The 20,870-nt window shown below is 44.6% G+C and overlaps 1 protein-coding gene across 1 annotated transcript; it reads right to left on the minus strand.

Moving 5' to 3' along the window:
• Positions 1-1,786: 1,786 nt before the first annotated feature.
• LOC115538211 (NACHT, LRR and PYD domains-containing protein 12-like) lies at positions 1,787-18,705 on the minus strand. Its single transcript, XM_030349875.1, has 8 exons — positions 18,447-18,705; positions 16,256-18,092; positions 8,687-8,860; positions 6,087-6,260; positions 5,530-5,703; positions 3,138-3,311; positions 2,914-2,960; positions 1,787-2,418 (listed from the first exon to the last, which is right to left on the minus strand). Exons 1-8 carry the CDS (start codon positions 18,688-18,690, stop codon positions 1,820-1,822), a joined length of 3,423 nt encoding a protein of 1,140 aa, XP_030205735.1. The 5' UTR covers positions 18,691-18,705; the 3' UTR covers positions 1,787-1,819.
• Positions 18,706-20,870: the final 2,165 nt, after the last annotated feature.

Below are 20,870 nucleotides of genomic sequence, written 5' to 3' on the forward strand. Positions count from 1 at the left end.
GGGGGCAGACAACGGTCTGGATGTGGGGGTCAGCCTGTTGACCTTTGGGCTCCTACCCCAACGTGTGCGTCTACATGGAGAGGTGGGGGATCCTGACCCCGGAATGATGCGACGCCCTCATCCACAAGACCTCCGTCGACTGTCCTTCAGCAGCCAGGACATGACCTTCCCCTCGCCCTGCTTCGACTTCGGGGAGAAGGTCAGCAGATATTTGCGTTCTCAAAATGACAAAATATCAGTATTGTATATTAACAGAAAAAAAAAAAATCAAAATTGAAGAGATTGATAATCTGGGAAACTACAAAAATCAGAGCACCTTATCGGTCCCAAAATGTATCAATAAAAATATGAAAATGGTTTGATTTTGATTGACAAGGTGTGTGTGTGTGTGTGTGTGTGTGTGTGTGTGTGTGTGTGTGTGTGTGTGTGTGTGTGTGTGTGTGTGTGTGTGTGTGTGTGTGTGTGTGGTACTACCTGGAGGACTGCATCCAGCTAACCCACCGTCCAATGACAGCAAGGATAAGGAGGGAGGAGATGAGGACGTAAGGAAACCTTTGCACCATGTAACGTGAAATACCATCTAAGGGCCTGATGCATTACCACAGGCCTGCTGTTTCTGAACCAATCAGACAGCAGAGTTCGCCAGATAGGCTAGGCTCTGGCAAGCTTAGCCTGTCTGTTTTGCCTGTCTGTTTAGCCACCTTTTTACCTACTTTTTGTTTTTGTATATGCGTGTGTGATTAAAAGAGTCCGACTCCACTATTGTGTGTGTGGTAATATCCTCCCTCCACACTGATGAAGGGGTGAATGGAGACTCCACTGTTGTGTTGGATGTAACGCTTCCAGAAGACTTGGATTTCAAATGAACTAACGGGAAGAAACGTCTGAACACACGTGAACGTTAATTTGACCCACTGAGTAGTTTATTAACATTATGATTTTATGAACAATTACAAATCATAAGGCCTCTTTAATGACTGAACATGTTGACTTGTTCCCAAAAGAACACAAAGAAACGATCATCTGTTGAAAGTAATTTACAACATTGTTACCCTTTCCCATAGAACTCTTATCATCATTCATGATTATGTTGTTAAATCTGCTTTAAATCACGTTCCATGTCAGGCATGGCAAAATATAAACTGATTTTGGATTCCTTTAAAACGCTGTTGAAAATACATAAAATATTGTAGTAAAATAGCGTACCATCAATCAACAATTAAAACACATTTTACTTCCCTTCATGGTTTATGCTGAACCTTCCAGAAGCCCAAAAAAATGCAGCATTTGGAGTTCAGTGGAGCATTTAAATCAATCACAAAGTGTTGTACTTCCACTGAACGGGTTGACCCCTCAGAGCACCAACAGCTGCTGCTCAACAACCCGATGCACTACAGGTACGTCCATGGGTCCACAGGTATTCAAACGTCCCCCTAACAGCTGGTCCTCAACAACGTCAGGACTGTGAGGACCCCCCCAGACCCAAGCGGCCCCCTCTAATCTGACGCTCAGCAGCCCAGCTGAACACAGAGAGGGCTGAGAGATGAACCACGAGAGACACTGATGTTACCTGCTGCTTACCACCGGCACACAGACCTGCTGTGGGTTTGGATCCATGAAGAATGTGTGTGTGTGAGTGCATGTCTGTGTAAATAAGTCTGTGTACGTGTAAATAAGTCTGTGCACGTGTGTGCGTGTGTGTGTGTGTGTGTGTGTATATGTGTGTGTGTGTGTGTGTGTGTGTGTGTGTGTGTGTAGAGTCATGTACATATGTTTGTTGGTTTGGGTGTGTTTATGACTGTCTACATGTGTGTGCTTTTCAATGGGTCTGTGTGTGTGTTTGTGTATCTACAATGGACACTCCCAGAGACACTGAGGAACCACTCTTTTCTAACCCAACCCCAGGGAGGAGGACCTCCTGGGTGAAGGAGGCCTGGAAGGTGTGGATGTGTGTCAGTGTGTCTGAGGACCCTCCTCCACCTGGGGACACTCTGTAGAAGGACAGAGAGCCAGCAGGCCGGTCCAGATACACTCCTACTCTGTTAGAGCGAGGGGGGGGGAGACGCATGGATGTTGAACTACCGTTGTGATAGGCAGTGTAGGTAGCACCATCATTGTCGTCATGACAAACAAGACACCAGGACTTGTTGTTCCATCCCAGCCAGCTGTCAGTACCCGCTCCTCTCCTTGTCATTCCTCTGTATGCCACTCCTATATAAACCTGTCCTCCCCACTCTACCTCCCAGTAGCAGCGGCCAGGCAGACCCTCTCTACAAAACACCTGCCCCCAGGCGTCAAACCTCTCTGGGTGATCCGGATACGACTGGTCCTCTTCAACCCACGTCACCTTCCTGCTGTCCTCAGACAGAGAGAGTCGTCTGTGGGCTGTGTTTGGGTCCAGTGTGAGTTCACAGGCATCTGACGGGAGGAACATGATTAGGCTGCTAAACCAATATTATTAATTATAATTATCATCATCATCATCGTCATCATTATTAAATAAACAGCATCACCAGCTCTAATTGAAATCTAAGGTGAAACACATGCATCATTCAAAACATGTTAATATGATTATTATGTACTATAGCTAATGTAATGACTGGAATTAAAACTATAATTATTATAATAGTGACAAGATGATAGTATAATTTAATAGTTTTTGTATATAAAATAGACATGTAATTATGATTAACAGTATCCTGATTATTATGGTGTTATGTCCAATGTTGTAAAATCATCACTCATGATATTATCACATCAATTATGTTAATGTTTATATATGTAAGATACATGATGTCAGTCATCAGCTTCATTCCCAGATATCTGAATGAACAGACGTCACCTCCTTCTGTGTGGATGGACTTTCCCTCTCAATAGTCAGTGTGCGTTGTGATGAATCAAACAGACACTTACACTTCTTTAGAGCTGGTTTCAGCCTCCACACTCCACTGTGCTCCACACTGGGGGGGGAAACAAAGTGAGAGCAGCATGTTGAAACATTCACCTTCATCATCTGCTGTCTCATCACTTTCTACACAACATAAGTTACAGCTGCCTTTTCAAACCATTTCATCTAGCAGAGGGTTGAATCCTTGTAGGAGGCATTTTCTCTGAGTGGTGAGCTGTCCTCTCCATACCTAAGAGTGTCCAGTCTCCAGCGTGGATCCTCCAGTCCAGCAGAGAGCAGCGCAGCTCCTGAGTCTCCTGGGTGATTGTAGCTCAGGTCAAGCTCTCTCAGATGGGAGGGGTTGGAGCTCAGAGCGGAGGCCAGATAAGCACAGCCTTCCTGTGTGACCTGGCAGCCAGACAACCTACACACACACACACACACACACACACACACACACACACACACACACACACACACACACACACACACACACACACACCTTTATTTATTCTATCTGGATGAGAATAGTTCTTACTGAAGTAAACAGGTTAATAAAGTATCAATTCCATATGAAGAACAACAAAAAGCTTTATGATTTATTTTAGATCACAGCCCGTCTAGAGCCTCATCACCATGTCTACACTAATGGCAACTCCTCAGAGTTACATAACATATAACACATAACATCCATAACATACAGACAGCAACCCCTAACCCTCACATCAGCTGGCCAGAGTTACATCACATATAACATACATAACATGCTAGCAGCATTCTGGCAGTATTCTGTCAGCTAGAATAACCTGTTAACTCATAACAGACTAGCAGCTAACAAGAAAGCAAAAATAAACAACCCTTTTTAACGTTCCTGAAATCCTCTTCCTCTAAAGTTCTGTTCCTCGTCTGGCCTCTCATCCTCCCATCTGTGCTCTGCTGACACGGTGACCCCAGCCTACAAATGAATAATGATGCTGAATCTGTCGGGGATCTGTCGTTCAATCTCTGGAGACGCCAGAGATTGAACACGTCAAATCGCCAGGTCCAGTTTTAGAACACAATGACGTACCTATTTCTCTTCAACCAATCAGGACACAGCACAGAACAACTTGTACATCACGGTCTAACTCCGTCCCGGTCCCGTACTGTCCACAGTATATGTTAGCTATAAACGTTGTTATGGTTACATGCGGCCATTCCCAGAATGCCCCCATTCAGACACCTTTTAGTTGGCCTACTGCCATTCCGACAGTCTACCAATCAGTGGCGCCATCTTCAGGTCAATATTGGGGGATCGTAATTATTTAGTTCAAATGTGTTCAACCAAAAAGTGGCCATTTCAGTAATATTCTATTCTATTATTTATCTGTAATTTATTTGATTAATTCCACATTTTGGTTGTGATTATGTATGAAATATCGGTCCAAAAGCTACAGGCCTACAATGCGCTTTACAAAGTAGGAAGGCGAGAATATAGCAGAGTCCCCCCTCCTTTACACACAAATTCTCGATGGAGATCAATAAAAATAAACCAACAGTTTTTGCCCATAGAAATCTCTCTACAAAGATTGGCGTAGGCACCCTGTTTATGCCGCTGAAGTAGGCCTGAAGTAGAGCTAAGTAGGCTTCAAATTCTCGGCTTTCTAACTCGCCGTCTTCTCCTTTTCAGGCTTTCTTACACTGCCAAGCCGGTACGGTCGCGGCTTGGTGCACCCGGCGATTTCACCGTCTTACCTCAAGTTTCTCGTGTAAAACCGAGGGGGTCATATCCCCCTTTTGTCACGGCGTGGGCTTCAATGGTTCACTGGAGAAGGCGGGTTGCGCACGGGGTCTAGACCTCTTTGGAATCATTTGCATATTCCCGAATGTTTTTTTTTTTTTTTTGAATGAAGACACCCGCATGCAAGAATGAGTTCACGTCTGGGTGTAGGCTACAAACGCGATTAATTATTTAGTGCAAAAACACCAACATATTCTTTAATTTCCTGACCACTTGTTTTTTATCCCGACAAAAGCCTCCAAGGACAGTTCCTCTGTGTCTCTCTTGTAGATCGCACCATCTTTCAACTTCTTTGTTCAATGCGTCTACATGATCAGCAGCTCGCGGTGTCACTTATTCCCCAGTTAGAACTGCTCCTGATGATATCGCTGCGTTGTCTCTGTGGAGACAGCGCAGCAACACCTCTACCCAAGCCCCCGCCCCCCCCGGAACCGCGGAGCCGTCGCATTTACATCAGAATGAAACCCAATAAACCGCCAATGTGTGTGTAGGGTCCGGGAGGGTAAATTGGGGTGCTAGCTCAAGCAACCTAATCGCAAACCTAAGTTAGGCTACTTTTTTAGCGTGATGCAGATGTTGTTGCGGCTCTCTGAGCTGAGCCAGAGCGTTCACAGTTGCTAGGGAAACCACCTGACGTCGCCGCCCGGTGCAGCACTTTGAACTGCCCCATGTTTAGAACGTCGCAGCCCGTCTCGTCGCAAGGAGTTGGAAGGAGTTGCGAGTTGCAAGTCGTTGCGAGGCTAATCTTTGGTCTGAACTGGGCTTTAGACACGTGTCGTCTGTTCTTTTAGATCACAGCCCACCTAGTCTTGGATCACCCCTTACTATTAAACAAACCGACACATTTAACCCTAACCCTGACCTGAGAGTTTCCAGTGTACAGTGTGGACTCCCCAGTCCAGCAGAGAGCAGCTTCACTCCTGAATCCTGCAGATCATTGGTACTCAGGTCCAGCTCTCTCAGACGAGAAGAGTTGGAGCTGAGAACTGAGGCCAGAGCTTCACAGCATCTCTCTGAGAGCTGACAGACATTCAGCCTTCACACACAAAATAAAAAGACCATGTTACTGTGTTTATGTCTTTAACATTTTCCATAATTGAAAGAGAAGTTATGGCAATGTTAATTTTTTTTAAATTAATGTGCTAATAATAAGCTTTAAAAAAGCCAGACTACATGTGAATAGGTAGAATAAGAATAATAAAAAATAGTAAACTGTACTTATATAACATTCAACTTATATTGTCATGGCAACAACGATAGCAATATGTTGAGTAATTCTTGTAAGAAAATATTATTTAGGGGTGTGAATTTTGACTTTATCGCCTTAAATCTGAACATTGAATGTCTTTATTGTAGTTTTTTTTGTACTCTAATATAGATCCTTGTGCTGTGAAGGTTTGCACGTTGAATACAACTGACCTGAGAGTTTCCAGTGTACAGTGTGGACTCCCCAGTCCAGCAGAGAGCAGCTTCACTGCTGAATCCTGCAGATCATTGGTACTCAGGTCCAGCTCTCTCAGACTAGAGGATTTGGAGCTGAGAACTGAGGCCAGAGCTTCACAGCATTCCTCTAACAGACCACAGCCATTAAGCCTTCACAAAAAATAAACAGAACATTTTAGGAACCCTGATATAATGTTTTATTAGACTTTTCTGAATCACCCATCAGAAACTTTTCTTTTCTGATAGTTATGTAAAAATGATGATACATTATCCTTCTGTAAACTATATCGTGGTGATCACGGCCGTGGTCACCATGTCCGGGTGCCGCAAAGGATCCTGGGAGGCTCGGGGGGAAGCGGCACCGCCACCAAGGGAGTCGTGTGTGTGTGTGTGTGTGTGTGTGTGTGTGTGTGTGTGTGTGTGTGTGTGTGTGTGTGTGTGTGTGTGTGTGTGTGTGTGTGTGTGTGTGTGTGTGTGTAGGAAACTCTCTGGGTCTTGCGTGTATTGTGTAACTTCTTTAAACCTGGGCCCCGTTTCCCGATAACGATGGATCCAAGCTCGTACGATCATTCTCACGAAGGATCTTGCGAACCTTCGTAAATTACTTTGGAGCGTTTCCTGAAACTCCTCTTAACATGAACGCACGTGCATTGCTCTAACGACATTTAACTTGTAACTGTCCATTGACACGGTGCTGAAATGGGCTCTGTAGGATGGGGAGACGCAGGAATGTCGCAGGAAAATAGGGTTAAAAAGGGTTCAAATATGTCCCCATCAAGGCTAACAGCAGAGTATCCTACGAAAAGAAAAGACTACAATATAATATGAATACTGACGATATTAAAACACATTTGATTAGGCCTAGGCTGACATATGCTTTATCATTACCAATCTTGAACGCACTGTTTGCTTATTCTTTCGAGGCATTTTCCCCCCTGAAACAATTCCATATTACAAAAATCACAAAAACCGAGGAGGTCAAATCCCACGTTCGTCACGGTGCAGGCTTTCTTGGTTCACTGGAGAAGGCGGGGCTGCGCACAGAGTCTAGACCTCCTTAGAATAATTTGCATACTCCATGTTTTTATTCTTTTTATGATGAAGACACCCGCATGCAAAAATGAGTTCCAACTGAGTGTAGGCTACAAACGTGATAAACTATTTCCATGTGCAAAAACGCCAACATATTCTTTATTTTGCTGACTAAATCAACTAAATCGGGGTGCTAGCTCAAGCTGGCAATTTACCTCGGGTAGTGTTAACGCGTGGATCGTGCCGCGAAAAAGGTGTGCATAAGACGGCATATTTGGCAATGTAAAAACGCCTTATGATGGTGCTGGTAATGTAAGCGGGAAAGCGCGCGGCATTCAGGCATGCATCGCAGCACAGTTTCCCGCAGCAGTCTACGTTCACTGCAGAAACCACACTCTTGATTGTGCACTCCACTAAGGTCAGGGATGTTCGTTACTGTCTAGACACGGTCCAATTAATAATGAACTTAAACACAGCCTCACCGAAGCACCTACAGTGCTTTATGGCAAACAATCGCAATAAAAAACGCCTGCAGAAATTCTTCGACACCCGCTGGTCTCAGCATGATTCATGTACGGTATGTCTTCTGTCATTAATCAATACGAGGACCAACCACGATGGCTGAATTAAAATCAGAGGGAGACAGCAAGTGCAGCTCGAAAGCGACCTCCCACACAAGAGCAATGGAATCATTTGATTTCATTATTTGCCTTGTGAGAGGGTTGCCTTGGGACGTGGCGTTTGGTCAGTACATTTCGGCTGCACGTGTATTTTTGGAATTTTAAATTGCTGCAATGAATTATGTTGTTGTTGACTTCTAACACGTCTCTGTCTTTGCTTTTTAAATCTAACAGTAGTCTATGAGTAATATATCGGCGATAACGACTGTTTTGGGGGTATTGCGAAATGGTGCCAGCTGGAATTGGATGTGTATTTGATGTTTTAATAAAACACATCCAATACCACTGAATGTCCAGCAGGTGACTCCACTGAGGCTATAGTAACGATGCTCTTAGCACCCTACGAGTACCCTGGAGCCCTCGTTAGCTACGAGTGTTTTCATGACCTTCGTTACGCAACGATGCTTTCGGGAAACGGTGTGAAAACTGTACGATGATCCTACATCGAACTTCACGAACCACTTAGGCTAACGATGCTTCGGGAAACGGGGCCCTGGTCTCCCGTCGGGTCATTCCTGTGCTGCTCGCCACAATAACTTTTGATTGATGCAAATACTGTGACTTCATTTGTTTAACTCCCACTGTCCCGTTAACAGGAGATTGTGGGAGGGCACTATTATTACATTTTGTGTATACAATTGAAAAGATCCAATGGCAACTCGGATAACTTTTCAACTTTTCATTTTCGCATCCCACATAACAGCAAGGTGTAATATGTCCAATGATAAACGTGGTCAGCAAAGGTACTGAGTCATTCGATTATATATTTAGACGCATTTAGGATTGATCCTCAAACCAGGGGCAAGTAGTCGTTTTTTAATATTCTCCTGATACAGAACTGTTTGCACGTTAAGTAAAACTGACCTGAGAGTTTCCAGTGGACAGTGTGGACTCCCCAGTCCAGCAGAGAGCAGCTTCACTCCTGAATCCTGCAGATCGTTGGAACTCAGGTCCAGGTGTTTCAGACTAGAGGAGTTGGAGCTGAGAGCTGAGGCCAGAGCTTCACAGCATCCCTTTGACAGATCACAGGAATTCAGCCTGCACACAATAAAAAGAACATGTTAGGAACTGAGATTAAAAGTGCTTAAAAGATCCAACTAGTTCACAGGAGAAACATGGTGTAGCTAACGAACAGCACAGGGCCGCCATGGGGCCACACTGGAGGGGAGGACGTCCAGTGATGCTAGCGCCTCCGCTCTCCTCGCTGCTATCAGGGATCAGGGAGTGAGCTCAAGGAGATGACTGTGGACATTCAAACTTCCTCCAGCAGTCCCCTGATGGCCGTAGGGATCCTGAACTCTGTGTGAACAGAGTCAGACCTAACGAAGCAGAGGGCTGTGGAGCCAAGGAGGGCCTTCAGCGCTCTATCAGTCCCAATGCTTCCTTCTGTGAGATTATTGATTCATTAATTCAACCTTTTATTTTGATCAATCATCATAAATGTGCTTAAGCTCATATACAAAAACCTAAAACACTAAGGGCACTTGCCCTTCCTGGCTTCAGACACTTTTACCGGGCTTCAAAACAAGGATGACTATGAAACCCCTCTGGGGCTTTGCTTCTCTACATATTCAAACCTTTGATGTTATTCTGTATCCCTACATATTAAATAGATTCGTATTGTTCTGTATTTCTACATATTCAATCGTTTTATGTTGCTCTGTATTTCTACATATTCAAACGTTTGATGTTATTCTGTATTCCTACATATTAAATAGATTTATATTATTCTGTATTTCTACATATTCAAACGTATTCTGTTGCTATGTATTCCTACATATTCAATCTTTTTATGTTTATGTATTCCTACACATTCAATCTTTTTTTTGTTTTGTATATCTATATTTTCAATTATGCTGTTCTGTATATTTCTACATAGTCAATAGTTTTATGTTGCTTTGCATTCCAACATATTCAATCGTTTTATGTTCTGTATTTCGACATATTAATTTATGTTGTCCTGTATTTCAACATATTCAATTATGTAGCTTTGTATTTCTGCATATTCAATAGTTCTATTTTGTTCCATTTCTACATATTCAATCCTATTATGTTGTTCTGTATTTCTACACAATCAATAGTTTTATGTTTTTCGGTATTTATTCATATTAAATTGTTTTATGTTGCTCTGCATTTCTACATATATTGTTCTGTATTTCTACATCTTAAATTGTTTGACCTTATTCTGTATTTTATGTCTTCAATTGAAGTTCTGAAGATAAAATATATATCAAGTATATCTGTAAAAAAATGATGACATAACAAAGACCTTATACAGTCATGGCAACAAATTTATGAACTTGAAATGAACTATACATTCATATAGCGCTTTTCAAGTCACCTTCTATTGACTTCATATAGCGCTTTACAGTGAAGGGGGGACCTCACTAACCACCACCAATGTGTAGCATCCACATGGGTGATGCACGGCAGCCAATCTGCGCCAGAACGCTCACCACACATGAATTGTGAATGTGTGATTGGAATGTCATATTTTACCTTATTGACCGCACAGTCATGTACATTACCTTTAACACACACACTTACATACACCTATATACATGCTTACACTACCAAGGGACCACCATGGAAATAAGCCCATGGGCTTTTATGTGTTATCCTTTTGACCTGTACATTTGTATGCTTACGTTTGTGCATGTGTCAATAAAGAATTTCAATAATTTCAATCAATCAATTACACACCAGCTTGAGGTGGAGAGTGAGGGGATGAATAGGGGGCCAGATGAATGACCCTGGTTGGGCAGTTTTAGCCAGGTCCCTCCCGGGGAATTCCCTACTATTTTTGCGATAAGTAAGTAAGTAAGTAAGTAAAATGTATTTATAGGCACATTTAAAAACAGTTTTAACTGGCCAAAGTGCCGTACATGGTGCAAAGAGGCATATAAAGGAACACATACCACATACATAGACATAGATAAAAACATATAAAATAAACAAGATATCACAAAAGGGGAGGAAAGGCCAGGGAGAAAAGGTGTGTTTTAAGCCTAGATTTAAAAATGGTGATGGAAGGAGCGTTTCTGACTGCAGGCGGCAGCTCGTTCCAAAGGCGGGGGGCAGCCACAGCAAAAGCCCTGTCACCCCTCTGTTTTAGCCTAGTGCGTGGAACGTGTAAGAGACCCAAGCTACCTGATCTTAGGGACCTGGGTGCTGAGTGGTGGTGGATGAGCTCTGTGATGTAGGGCGGGGCCAGGCCATTTAGGGCTTTAAAAACCATAAGTACGGTTTTAAAATGAATTCTGTGCTGGATGGGCAACCAGTGAAGGGATGCTAGGATGGGGGTTATATGATCCCGCTTTCTGGATCCAGTCAGCAGCCTTGCTGCGGAGCTCTGGACCAACTGAAGGCGAGAGAGGAGTGATTGAGGGAGTCCTAGGTAAAGAGAGTTGCAGTAATCCAGCCGTGATGTGATGAAGGCGTGTATTACTATTTCCAGATTGTGAAGTGATAAATGGGGTTTCATCTTGGCAATGACTCTGAGCTGGTAAAAACTGCTCTTGACCACAGCAGCAATTTGCTTGTCAAAGCAGAAATTAGAATCAAAGATGACACCCAGGTTTCTGGAGTGGGATTTGACGTAGGGGGAGAGAATACCTAAATCGGCCGTGCGAGGGGTTTTGGATTTGGAAGGGCCAAAAATAATGACTTCCGTTTTGTCATTATTAATTTGGAGGAAGTTACTACCCAGCCAAACTTTTACCTCCTCAAGGCAGTCAAGGAGGGTCTGGAGCGAGTCTGTAGATTTGAGAGGGAGATATAATTGCGAGTCATCAGCATAAAAGTGAAATGCAATGTTATGCTTCCTGATTATATTCCCTAGAGGGAGCATGTATAGGCAGAAGAGGACAGGGCCTAAAATGGACCCCTGGGGAACCCCACAGGACACAGGGGCAGAGGGTGAGGAGAACTGTCCGATAGACACTGTGAAAGATCTATTGGTGAGATAGGAGGAAAACCATTGAAGAGCTGTGCTACTAATACCAACCCACTGCTCTAAGCGCGACAAGAGGGTGTTGTGGTCGACAGTGTCGAAGGCGGCACTGAGGTCTAGTAAGATCAAAATGGCATTTTCTCCAGAGTCTAGAGTGAGGAGCAGGTCATTTGTTACTTTCAATAAGGATGTCTCAGTGCTGTGACGTGATCTAAAACCTGATTGGAAGGGTTCTAAAATCTCGGCATGGTTTAAAAAGGGCAATAGTTGTGATAAAACCACCTTTTCCAGGATTTTTGAAATAAAAGGTAATTTAGAGATTGGACGGTAGTTTCTTGGACATTTTGCATCCAGGTTATGTTTTTTAAGCAGTGGCTGGACAACCGCCTGCTTAAAACTTGCAGGAACAAAACCCCTGGTCAGGCAAGAGTTGAGGATGACCTGAATACTTGGGCCGATTGAGTCAAAGACGTCTTTTATTATTTTGGAGGGGACAGCATCGTTAGGAGAAGTTGAGGGCTTCATGACCCTAACAATGTCCCTTAGTTCCTCTAGTGACACTGGTAGGAAATGGTCAAAAAGAGCTGAAGGCCTAACGCCTAAGTGATGCAGGGAAGTGACTGGTGATGAGGGGGTGAAAGACTGCCTAATGTGATTGATTTTGTCAATAAAACATTTCATAAATGTCGTGCAGATGTCAGTGGATGGCTCGACTTGTGAGGGGGCTTGTGGATTGATGATTGAGTTTAAAGTGCTAAAAAGGATTTTGGGACGATGGACGTGTTCACTGATAATATTGGAAAAGTGTATAACTCTAGCTGCTTTAGCTGCTGTTTGGAATGTTGCTAGAGAGTTCTTGAAAATTTGGAAAGAAACAGTGAGGTGATCTTTCTTCCACTTTCGCTCAGCTGTCCGACAGGCTCGCCTGAGAGAGCGGGTAGTGTCATCCAGCCATGGTTGTGATATGAGTTTGGGGCGTTTGAGCTTAAAGGGGGCAATGGAATCTAAGATTGCTGAGCATGAGGAGTTGAAAATACTCAGTAGTTCATCTGCACAAGGGGGGGGATCAGTAGTAGTTAAAATGGAAGTAGCAACATCACTAGCTAGAAAGCTATCTGCAAACTGTTCGGCAGTGAGAGGGCCTATGTAGCGTGCATAGCGATCAGGGGATTTGGCTGAGCATTGAGGATCAGAAATGTTAACATTGAATACAATAGGTTTGTGATCGGATAAGTAAGCATCCTCAACATTAACATTATCAATGGACAGGCCATGGGATAAAATTAAGTCTAGGGTGTGCCCGAGTACATGAGTGGACTGATTAATATGTTGCATAAAGCCAAGAGAATCCAACAGATGACAGAATTCCTTAACCATAGGTTTATCTGGGCAGCAGACGTGGATATTAAAATCACCCAAAACCAACAGTCGATCATGCAAAGTTATATAATGCGACAGAAAGTCAGAAAATTCTGAAATGAAGTCCTTGTTTGGTTTCGAGGGCCTGCAGACCAGATCGCACACTAACGGAGTTGAAGTAGATTCCACCATTACGCATTGAATTTCAAAGGTGGAATAAGACCCCACAGAAAGTAGCCGTAATTTGAATGTATCCCTGAAAACCAAAGCAACACCACCACCCCTCCCAGAAGGCATGCTAAGGAAGGAGCAGTTAGTTGGACAAAATTCTCCAAAGACGGATGTTTCACCCGCACCTAACCAAGTCTCCGTTAAGAACAGTAAATCCAGGCATCGTTGAGTGAAAAAGTCATTCAAAAGGAACGTCTTATTCGACACCGACCTGGTGTTGAGTAGCGCCACTTTTGCCGCCAGTGAGATAGACGATTTTGTACAGCGTACGAACTCCAGATGGCGAAGGTTATCCCCATTAGCTCCACCGCCAGGGCCAGTCGGTTTTCGGGGATCAATGCCCCCACTTCTACGTTGTCTGGTCGACGATCGGGTGAGCGGAGCCGACAGCACAGTTGGGATGGTGCTATCGGATACGGCGTAGAAGTGGATTATACGCCGACCGCCTCGGTGTAGGAACCGGGGCCGACGTACGATGCCGAGGCTGGTGCAAAGTTTGTAAACTTCAGTTGGCAGCCGACGGGACGAGGAGTTTAACTGAAGCAAGTCAGGTGCAGAGTAGGTTAAATCCACTGTGGCCTGCGGTGCCATAATAGATCCGCAGGTATGTATCCACAAGGACAGCAAGGCGTTGATGAGGAAGACGAGAGGAATATGCGGCGGGCGCATTTTACCTCCCCATGGATCACCGGGATAGCCAGCAGAACTCACCGCCAAGTTGGATCAAAACCTTGATAGGCCAACTGCCTAACAGATGAACAGATCTCAGTCTGCACTCTGTCAATGGCAGGGACAGCTCGAGTTAGGCCGGTGAGAACGCCGGCGCACCAACAGCGACAGGTCCGTGGCAGGCAGGTAAGTCAAATTATATCAGGTAGAACGATAGAATAATCCAAATAGGCTCGAGCTGTGACTACGTGGCACTTATCGAAATCAGACCGGAGGAAGGGGGGGAAAGGGGAAAGGGCAGACGAAAACAACACAGACCCGGCGAGCAGCGGCAGCCATTCGCGCCAGCGTGCACTCTACCGGAGTGACAGTAACAGGTGAGAAGCAGTGCCATGGGATCTTTAATAACCTCAGTGAGTCAGGACCTCGGCGTTACGTCTCCTCTGAAGGACGGCACCTTCCACAGCACAGTGTCCCCGTCACTGCACTGGGGCATCAGGATTTATGCTCTGACCAGAGGGAAGAGTGCCACCTACTGGCCACCAACCGACACCACTTCCAGCAGCTGCTCAGTGTTCCCAGTTGGTCTCCCATCCAGTACTAACCAAGCCCACCTGCTTAGCTTCAGAGGTTCAGCTAAGGCAGGATCTACATTGGTCTGGCTGCTGGTTTAATTAGACCGATAAACTTTGATGGATGCAAATACTGCAACTTCATTTGTTTAACTACCACTGACCCGTTAACAGGGGATTGTGGGAGCGCACTTTTATTATATTTTGTGTTTTCGCATCCCACATAAACAACAAGGTGTAATATGTCCAATGGCACCACTCTAACGCCTGATTTCCACCGGGGAGGTAAGCGCCGCGGAACGGCTGCGCCGCGGTCACCGCTGCTGATCGCTGCCACTCTAATCAATGAAACCTTTCCACGGGGCACGCTGGGGAACGTCTCAGCAGCGTCCCTGGAGCGGCTCGCCGCGCCGCAGCGCTATCATTCCGTAGCACTTCTATTTTTGGCGCGAGCCGTTGCTGAACCGCGTCAATTTCAACAGAGCAGATCGAGCCGGGCAGGAAGTGAAAAAGTGAAAGCCATAGAGCATCCGGTCAATTTTCAAAATAAAACACAATACTCAATGCTCATGTAGCCTATCACAACTTCACATCAACATTATTACGTCATGACTGGTGGCTCCAGGTCAGCAGTCAATCAAATTGTCGAAGTGGAGCAACATAAAATAATTTATGCAATAAATCATCCTTTTTATAAGGACATTTCAGAAAGGACAAAGCCTGGCATTTAATTGCAGTAGTTTTGGGAGTGGAAGGCGAGTACACTAGGTTTAGGATTATCGCGTGATCTTGCGTGAATACGGCTGGCTCGTAGGCAGCGCTACGCTGCCGTTACGCGCCCGGTGGAAATGGACGCAGGGCAGAGTTCGCAGCCATTCCGCGCCGCGTACGTCCCCGGTGGAAATCAGGCGTAATACATGTGGTCATCAAAGGTATTGAGTTATTATCTGATATAGTTTGAGGTAATTTAGGTATGATTCTCAAACCAGGGGGCAGTAGTTAAGTCTTCTGAAACCGAACCTTGTGGTGTAACTGTTTGCACTTTGAGTAAAACTGACCTGAGGGTCTCCAGTGTACAGTGTGGACTCCCCAGTCCAGCAGAGAGCAGCTTCACTCCTGAATCATTCAGTTCGTTGGTACTCAGCTCCAGCTCTCTCAGACTAGAGGAGTTGGAGCTGAGAACTGAGGCCAGAGCTTTGCAGCATCTCTCTGACAGCTTACAGCTGTTCAGCCTTCACACAAAAAACAGAACATGTTGAGAACCGTGATTAATGGTTTTAGAAGACTTTTCTGATAGTTGAACAAATGATTATACATTAGCTCTTTAAATGGTAGTCACATATTAGGTGTATAATGTTGATACTAACAAAAATGCTATAACATTTGTTTTGTAGTTCTGAAAACTGTAACATTACTTTTAAAGAATTATGTATATAGCGTGTATCGTAAAACATGTTATAAGTATGCCAACAGATACATGTTGTATGTTATTATAACTTTTGTATTCTAGTATTATGTATATTGTATTGTGTGCATTGCAATACATGTTCTTAGTGCACTGTCAGAGATGTTTTGTAATTTACTATAACTTGTATATTCTAGTATTATGTATAGTGCTGTATTGTTAATACATGTTATGAGTGAACCTACAGAGATGTTTTGGAGGCTTTGATCAGTGGCAGCAGCCCCAGAAGACCCTCGTCAGAAGCAGAGTATTTCTTCAGGTAAAACACGTCCAGCTGCTCTTCTGATGTCAGTACGATGAAGACCAGAGCTGACCACTGAGCAGAGGAGAGAGATGCAGTGGAGAGACTTCCTGATGTCAGGTACTGTTGGATCTCCTCCACTAGAGAACTGTCATTCAGCTCATTCAGACAGTGGAACAGATTGATGCTTCTCTCTTGAGAGAGATCTCCACCTATCTTCTCCTTGATGTAATGGACTATTTGGGTATTGATTTGTGACCTCCTTCCTGTCTGTCCCAGTGGATCTTTTTTAGTTAGATTGCCCAGCAATTTACTTCCTCTTGGTCCCAGCAGACCTTGTAGGAGCATCTGATTGGTCTCTAGAGAGAGGCCCAGGAGGAAGCGGAGGAACAAGTCCAGGTGCCCATTCTCACTCTGTAAGGCCTTGTCCACAGCACTCTGGTAGAGGAGGAGGAGTTCAGCTTCCCTGGAGGTTGGATGTTCTTCTAAGAGCTGGTTGACACCAGTGTTGATGTAGGACAGAAAGACATAAAGGGCAGCCAGAAACTCCTGGATGCTCAGATGGACGAAGCAGAAAATCCTGTCCTGGTGCAGTCCACACTCCTCTTTAAAGATCTGGGTGAACACTCCTGAGTACACTGAGGCTGCTCTGATATCGATGTCACACTCTGCCAAGTCTGCCTCGTAGAAGATCAGCTGGCCTTTCTCCAGCTGGTTAAAAGCCAGTTTCCCCAGAGAAACAATGATCTCCCTGCTCTCTGAACTCCAGTGTGGATCAGTTTCAGCTCTCCCATGATACTTCCTGTCCCCCTGTATGGACTGAACCCTCAGGAAGTGGCTGTACATCTGAGTCACGGTCTTGGGCACCTCTTCTCCTCCCTTGGATGTATTGAAGAAGTCCTCCAGAACTGTTGCAGTGATCCAACAGAAGACTGGGATGTGACACATGATGTGGAGGCTTCGAGATTTCTTGACGTGAGAGATGATTGTGGTGGCCAGTGTCCCCTCTCTGAATCTCTTCCTGAAGTACTCCTCCTTCTGTGGGTCGTTGAACCCTCTCACCTCTGTCACCATGTCAACACACTCAGCAGGGATCTGATTGGCTGCGGCAGGGCGTGTGGTTACCCAGATGCGGGCAGAGGGAAGCAGGACTCCCCTGATGATGTTTGTCAGCAGCACGTCCACTGAGGTCGGCTCTGTGACATCAGTCCAGATCGGGTTGTTCTGGAAGTCCAGAGGAAGTCGACACTCATCCAGACCATCCAAGATGAAGACCACTTGGTCATGGTCGTATCTGTAGATTCCTGATTCTTTGGTTTCAACAGAAAAATGATGAAGAAGTTCGAGTAAGCTAAACTCTTTCCCTTTCAATAAATTCAGTTCTCTGAAAGTGAGGAGAAATGTGAAGTCAAGGTCGTGGTTTGCTTTGCCTTCGACCCAGTCCAGAGTGAACTTGTGTGTTAAGACGGTTTTACCAATGCCGGCCACTCCGGTTGTCATTATTGTTCTGATTGGTTTATCTTGTCCAGGTAAAGGTTTAAAGATGTCTTCACATCTGATTGGTGTTTCCTCATTGGCTTGCTTCCTGGAATCCTTTTCAATCAGTCTGACCTCATGTTCCTTGTTGACCTCTCCACTACCTCTCTCTGTGACGAAGAGCTCTGTGTAGATCTCATTCAGAGGTCTCTGCTCTCCTGCTCTAGCGATTCCCTCGAACACAAAGTGGAACTTCTTCTTCAGATGAGCCTTGAGTTCATGTTGCCACTGGACCGCAACAGCTCCTAAATCCCAAACCAGAAGAAACATACCATTCATATTTCCAAGCAATATTTATGATGTAAAGAAAAAAGTATCATAAAATTCTACTTTATATGGATCTTATAACTTTATTAGTAGTGCTGTCGTTGTTGAGTATCAGTGGTATCAGTGACTTGCTAACCAGACATAACAAGATAGTGGTGCATCTCTTCCACTGAGTTAATCTGCTCTTGATCTGCAGTTTAATGTTTAATATTCTTTAAGCTGATACCCCCACAATAAGCCTACATATCAGGATCAAACCATTCAATCTGATACCCCCACAATGACCCTACATATCTGGATCAAACCATTTAACCTATATATGAGTATCTTACCACTCCCCAGCTTGTCGGCCAGTTCCTCCTGGTTCATCTCCATCAGGCAGAGCTTTGTGATGTCTACCACTCCCTCTATGGCGCGCCTCCTCTGCTCCTCGATCTTACCATCCTCCTCCTCGTCCTCCCTCTGACTCTCTGAGCATTGTGGGTAATCTGAGAAGAGATCCCTCCAGAGCTTCTTCAGCTCCTTGTCTAGAAAAGCGTGTGCATTCTCTTCAGCCCTCTGGAACAGAACAAACATCAAGGAGAACTTTACTTTGAACTAAATGAGGATATCAGAAGCATCAGTCCTAGATTACCGTCTCCCTGGTCTAAAGAGGGAAAACTGGAGCTCCACAAGAGATGCTTTTATTGCCCATGTAGAGCCAGGGGCACCACTAGAGATTGTGGGCCTTTTCAAATAATATATTTGGTCTCCGACCTAGACCACCCACCATCGTAGAAAATCCATTTGACCACCCAAGATTGATAGACTAGCTCTAGTGTAGCCTACTGCTAATTAGCCAATACTTAGCCTGCTGTCATTGACCATTGATGCATGAATGTCAGAGGTACATGAGTGGCATCGCTCATTACTGTTGCTGTTCTGGCAAAAGGCTTTCCTCTTGAGAAATTCATGAAATTCAGTGGTGTTTTACATTTTGGTCAAGTTGTTCCCAAAGTTTTTCAGATGCCAGTAATGTCAGAACAGGACACAAAAGACACAGACTGTCTTCATACTCAGCTATTACTTTTCACCACTAGGGGTCAGTATTCACATACCTACCCTGGCTGTATAGTTGATATGTAGAAGAAATTTTGTGTAGACCTCAGTAAACAGTTTCCCGGTTCATCCACCTGTCTACCTCATTCATTGATTCATATTCATGAATTTCATGTTTGATGAAGAACTATTTGATTGATATAAGATTATATGATTCACTAGGTAGCTCCGTGATAATGGGCACCACAGGAAGGTGAATAAATAAAAACCTTTATTTGTATAAACTGGGTGACCTTTTCCTCGCCCTCAGGTTTCTGTTTCTGATACCCCACTTCTACCTCAACGACGACGTGTCAAACTATTGACAGTCTGTTCTCCGTCTGTTCTGCTTGTAAGCTCAACGAGTGGAAGACTGTGCTGAAAACTGGATCGACGCTAGACTGAACCATGCAATAAAGAGAGTGAGGTGGAATATATAGACTATACTACCCCCCCCCCCCTTAGGTCACCCCTGTTAAGAGCTGAAGTCAAATGTAGTTTTTCATTTACACACCTTGATCAGCTCAGTTTGATTCTGCTGTACAGACTGAGCACTCGTAACCTTTGACCTCTCCTGGGGTCGCCTGTGGAGAGAACGTGCACACACACACACACACACACACACACACACACACACACACACACACACACACACACACACACACCGTATCTTTTTAATAAAAATATTTCCTGAATTGTAAATATCAGTCAGTAAAACTACTAGTTTGTTGGAAACTCCTACCTCTCCTCTCTGGAGGGGCGTCCATCTTTAAGGTGAGGAGGATGATCCATAGAGCGGTCGCTCTTCAATGATATGCTGGGTCCAGGGGAGTCCGCCCTCTCCTTCTGGAATCTTATAGAAAAACAAGAACCAGGATTAAAGATTGTCTGATAGATATAGTTGTATAATATCTGATTTATCCTCACCTCTTCTCAATAGACTGATTTCCATCTCTAAAGTTAAGAGGATCATCCATAGACCAGTCACTCTTCAAGGAGACACAGCTGGGTCCAGGGGAGTCTGCTCTCTCCCACTGCGCTGGGCTTCAACACAACACACACACAGCTTTTACTTAGACTGATGATGGAGTCATGAGATATCAGTGCTGAGCTCTGAGAAGACAGTGAGAGACAGTGAGATCTAGGGCTGGGTGATATACCGGTTTTAAAATTATACCGGTATATTTTTGAAAGCGATATGTAGTTGAGACAATATCGCCATACCGGTATATTATATATCATTTTTTATGTTGCCTTGCGAGCGCTATTTTATAAAGCTGACCGCTATTCTCTGAGCCTACAAACCATGTTCAGCTGCTCAATTCCGCCCCTTATATGTACGTAGCGCTCTCCCACCCACGGACGTTTCGCATCACAACAAAAGTGTGTGTGTGTGTGTGTGTGTGTGTGTGTGTGTGTGTGTGTGTGTGTGTGTGTGTGTGTGTGTGTGTGTGTGTGTGTGTGTGTGTGTGTGTGTGTGTGTGTGTGTGTGTGTGCGCGCAGTGGACGAGCGAGCGGTAGCGTGCATGTAAGTTTAGTGAAGTAATGATCGAGTCCGGTTGTGTGTAAAAGAATAAAGCCACCCGGCAAGAATCGGTGGCCGCTTCATTCCAACCATATTCCGACCTATAAGCAGACCCACTGCCGGTCAAAGTGAAGGGTGTGTTGCCCCTGAGAGA

This window comes from Gadus morhua, unplaced genomic scaffold (genome assembly GCF_902167405.1).
Source record: "Gadus morhua unplaced genomic scaffold, gadMor3.0, whole genome shotgun sequence".
NCBI lineage: Eukaryota > Metazoa > Chordata > Actinopteri > Gadiformes > Gadidae > Gadus > Gadus morhua.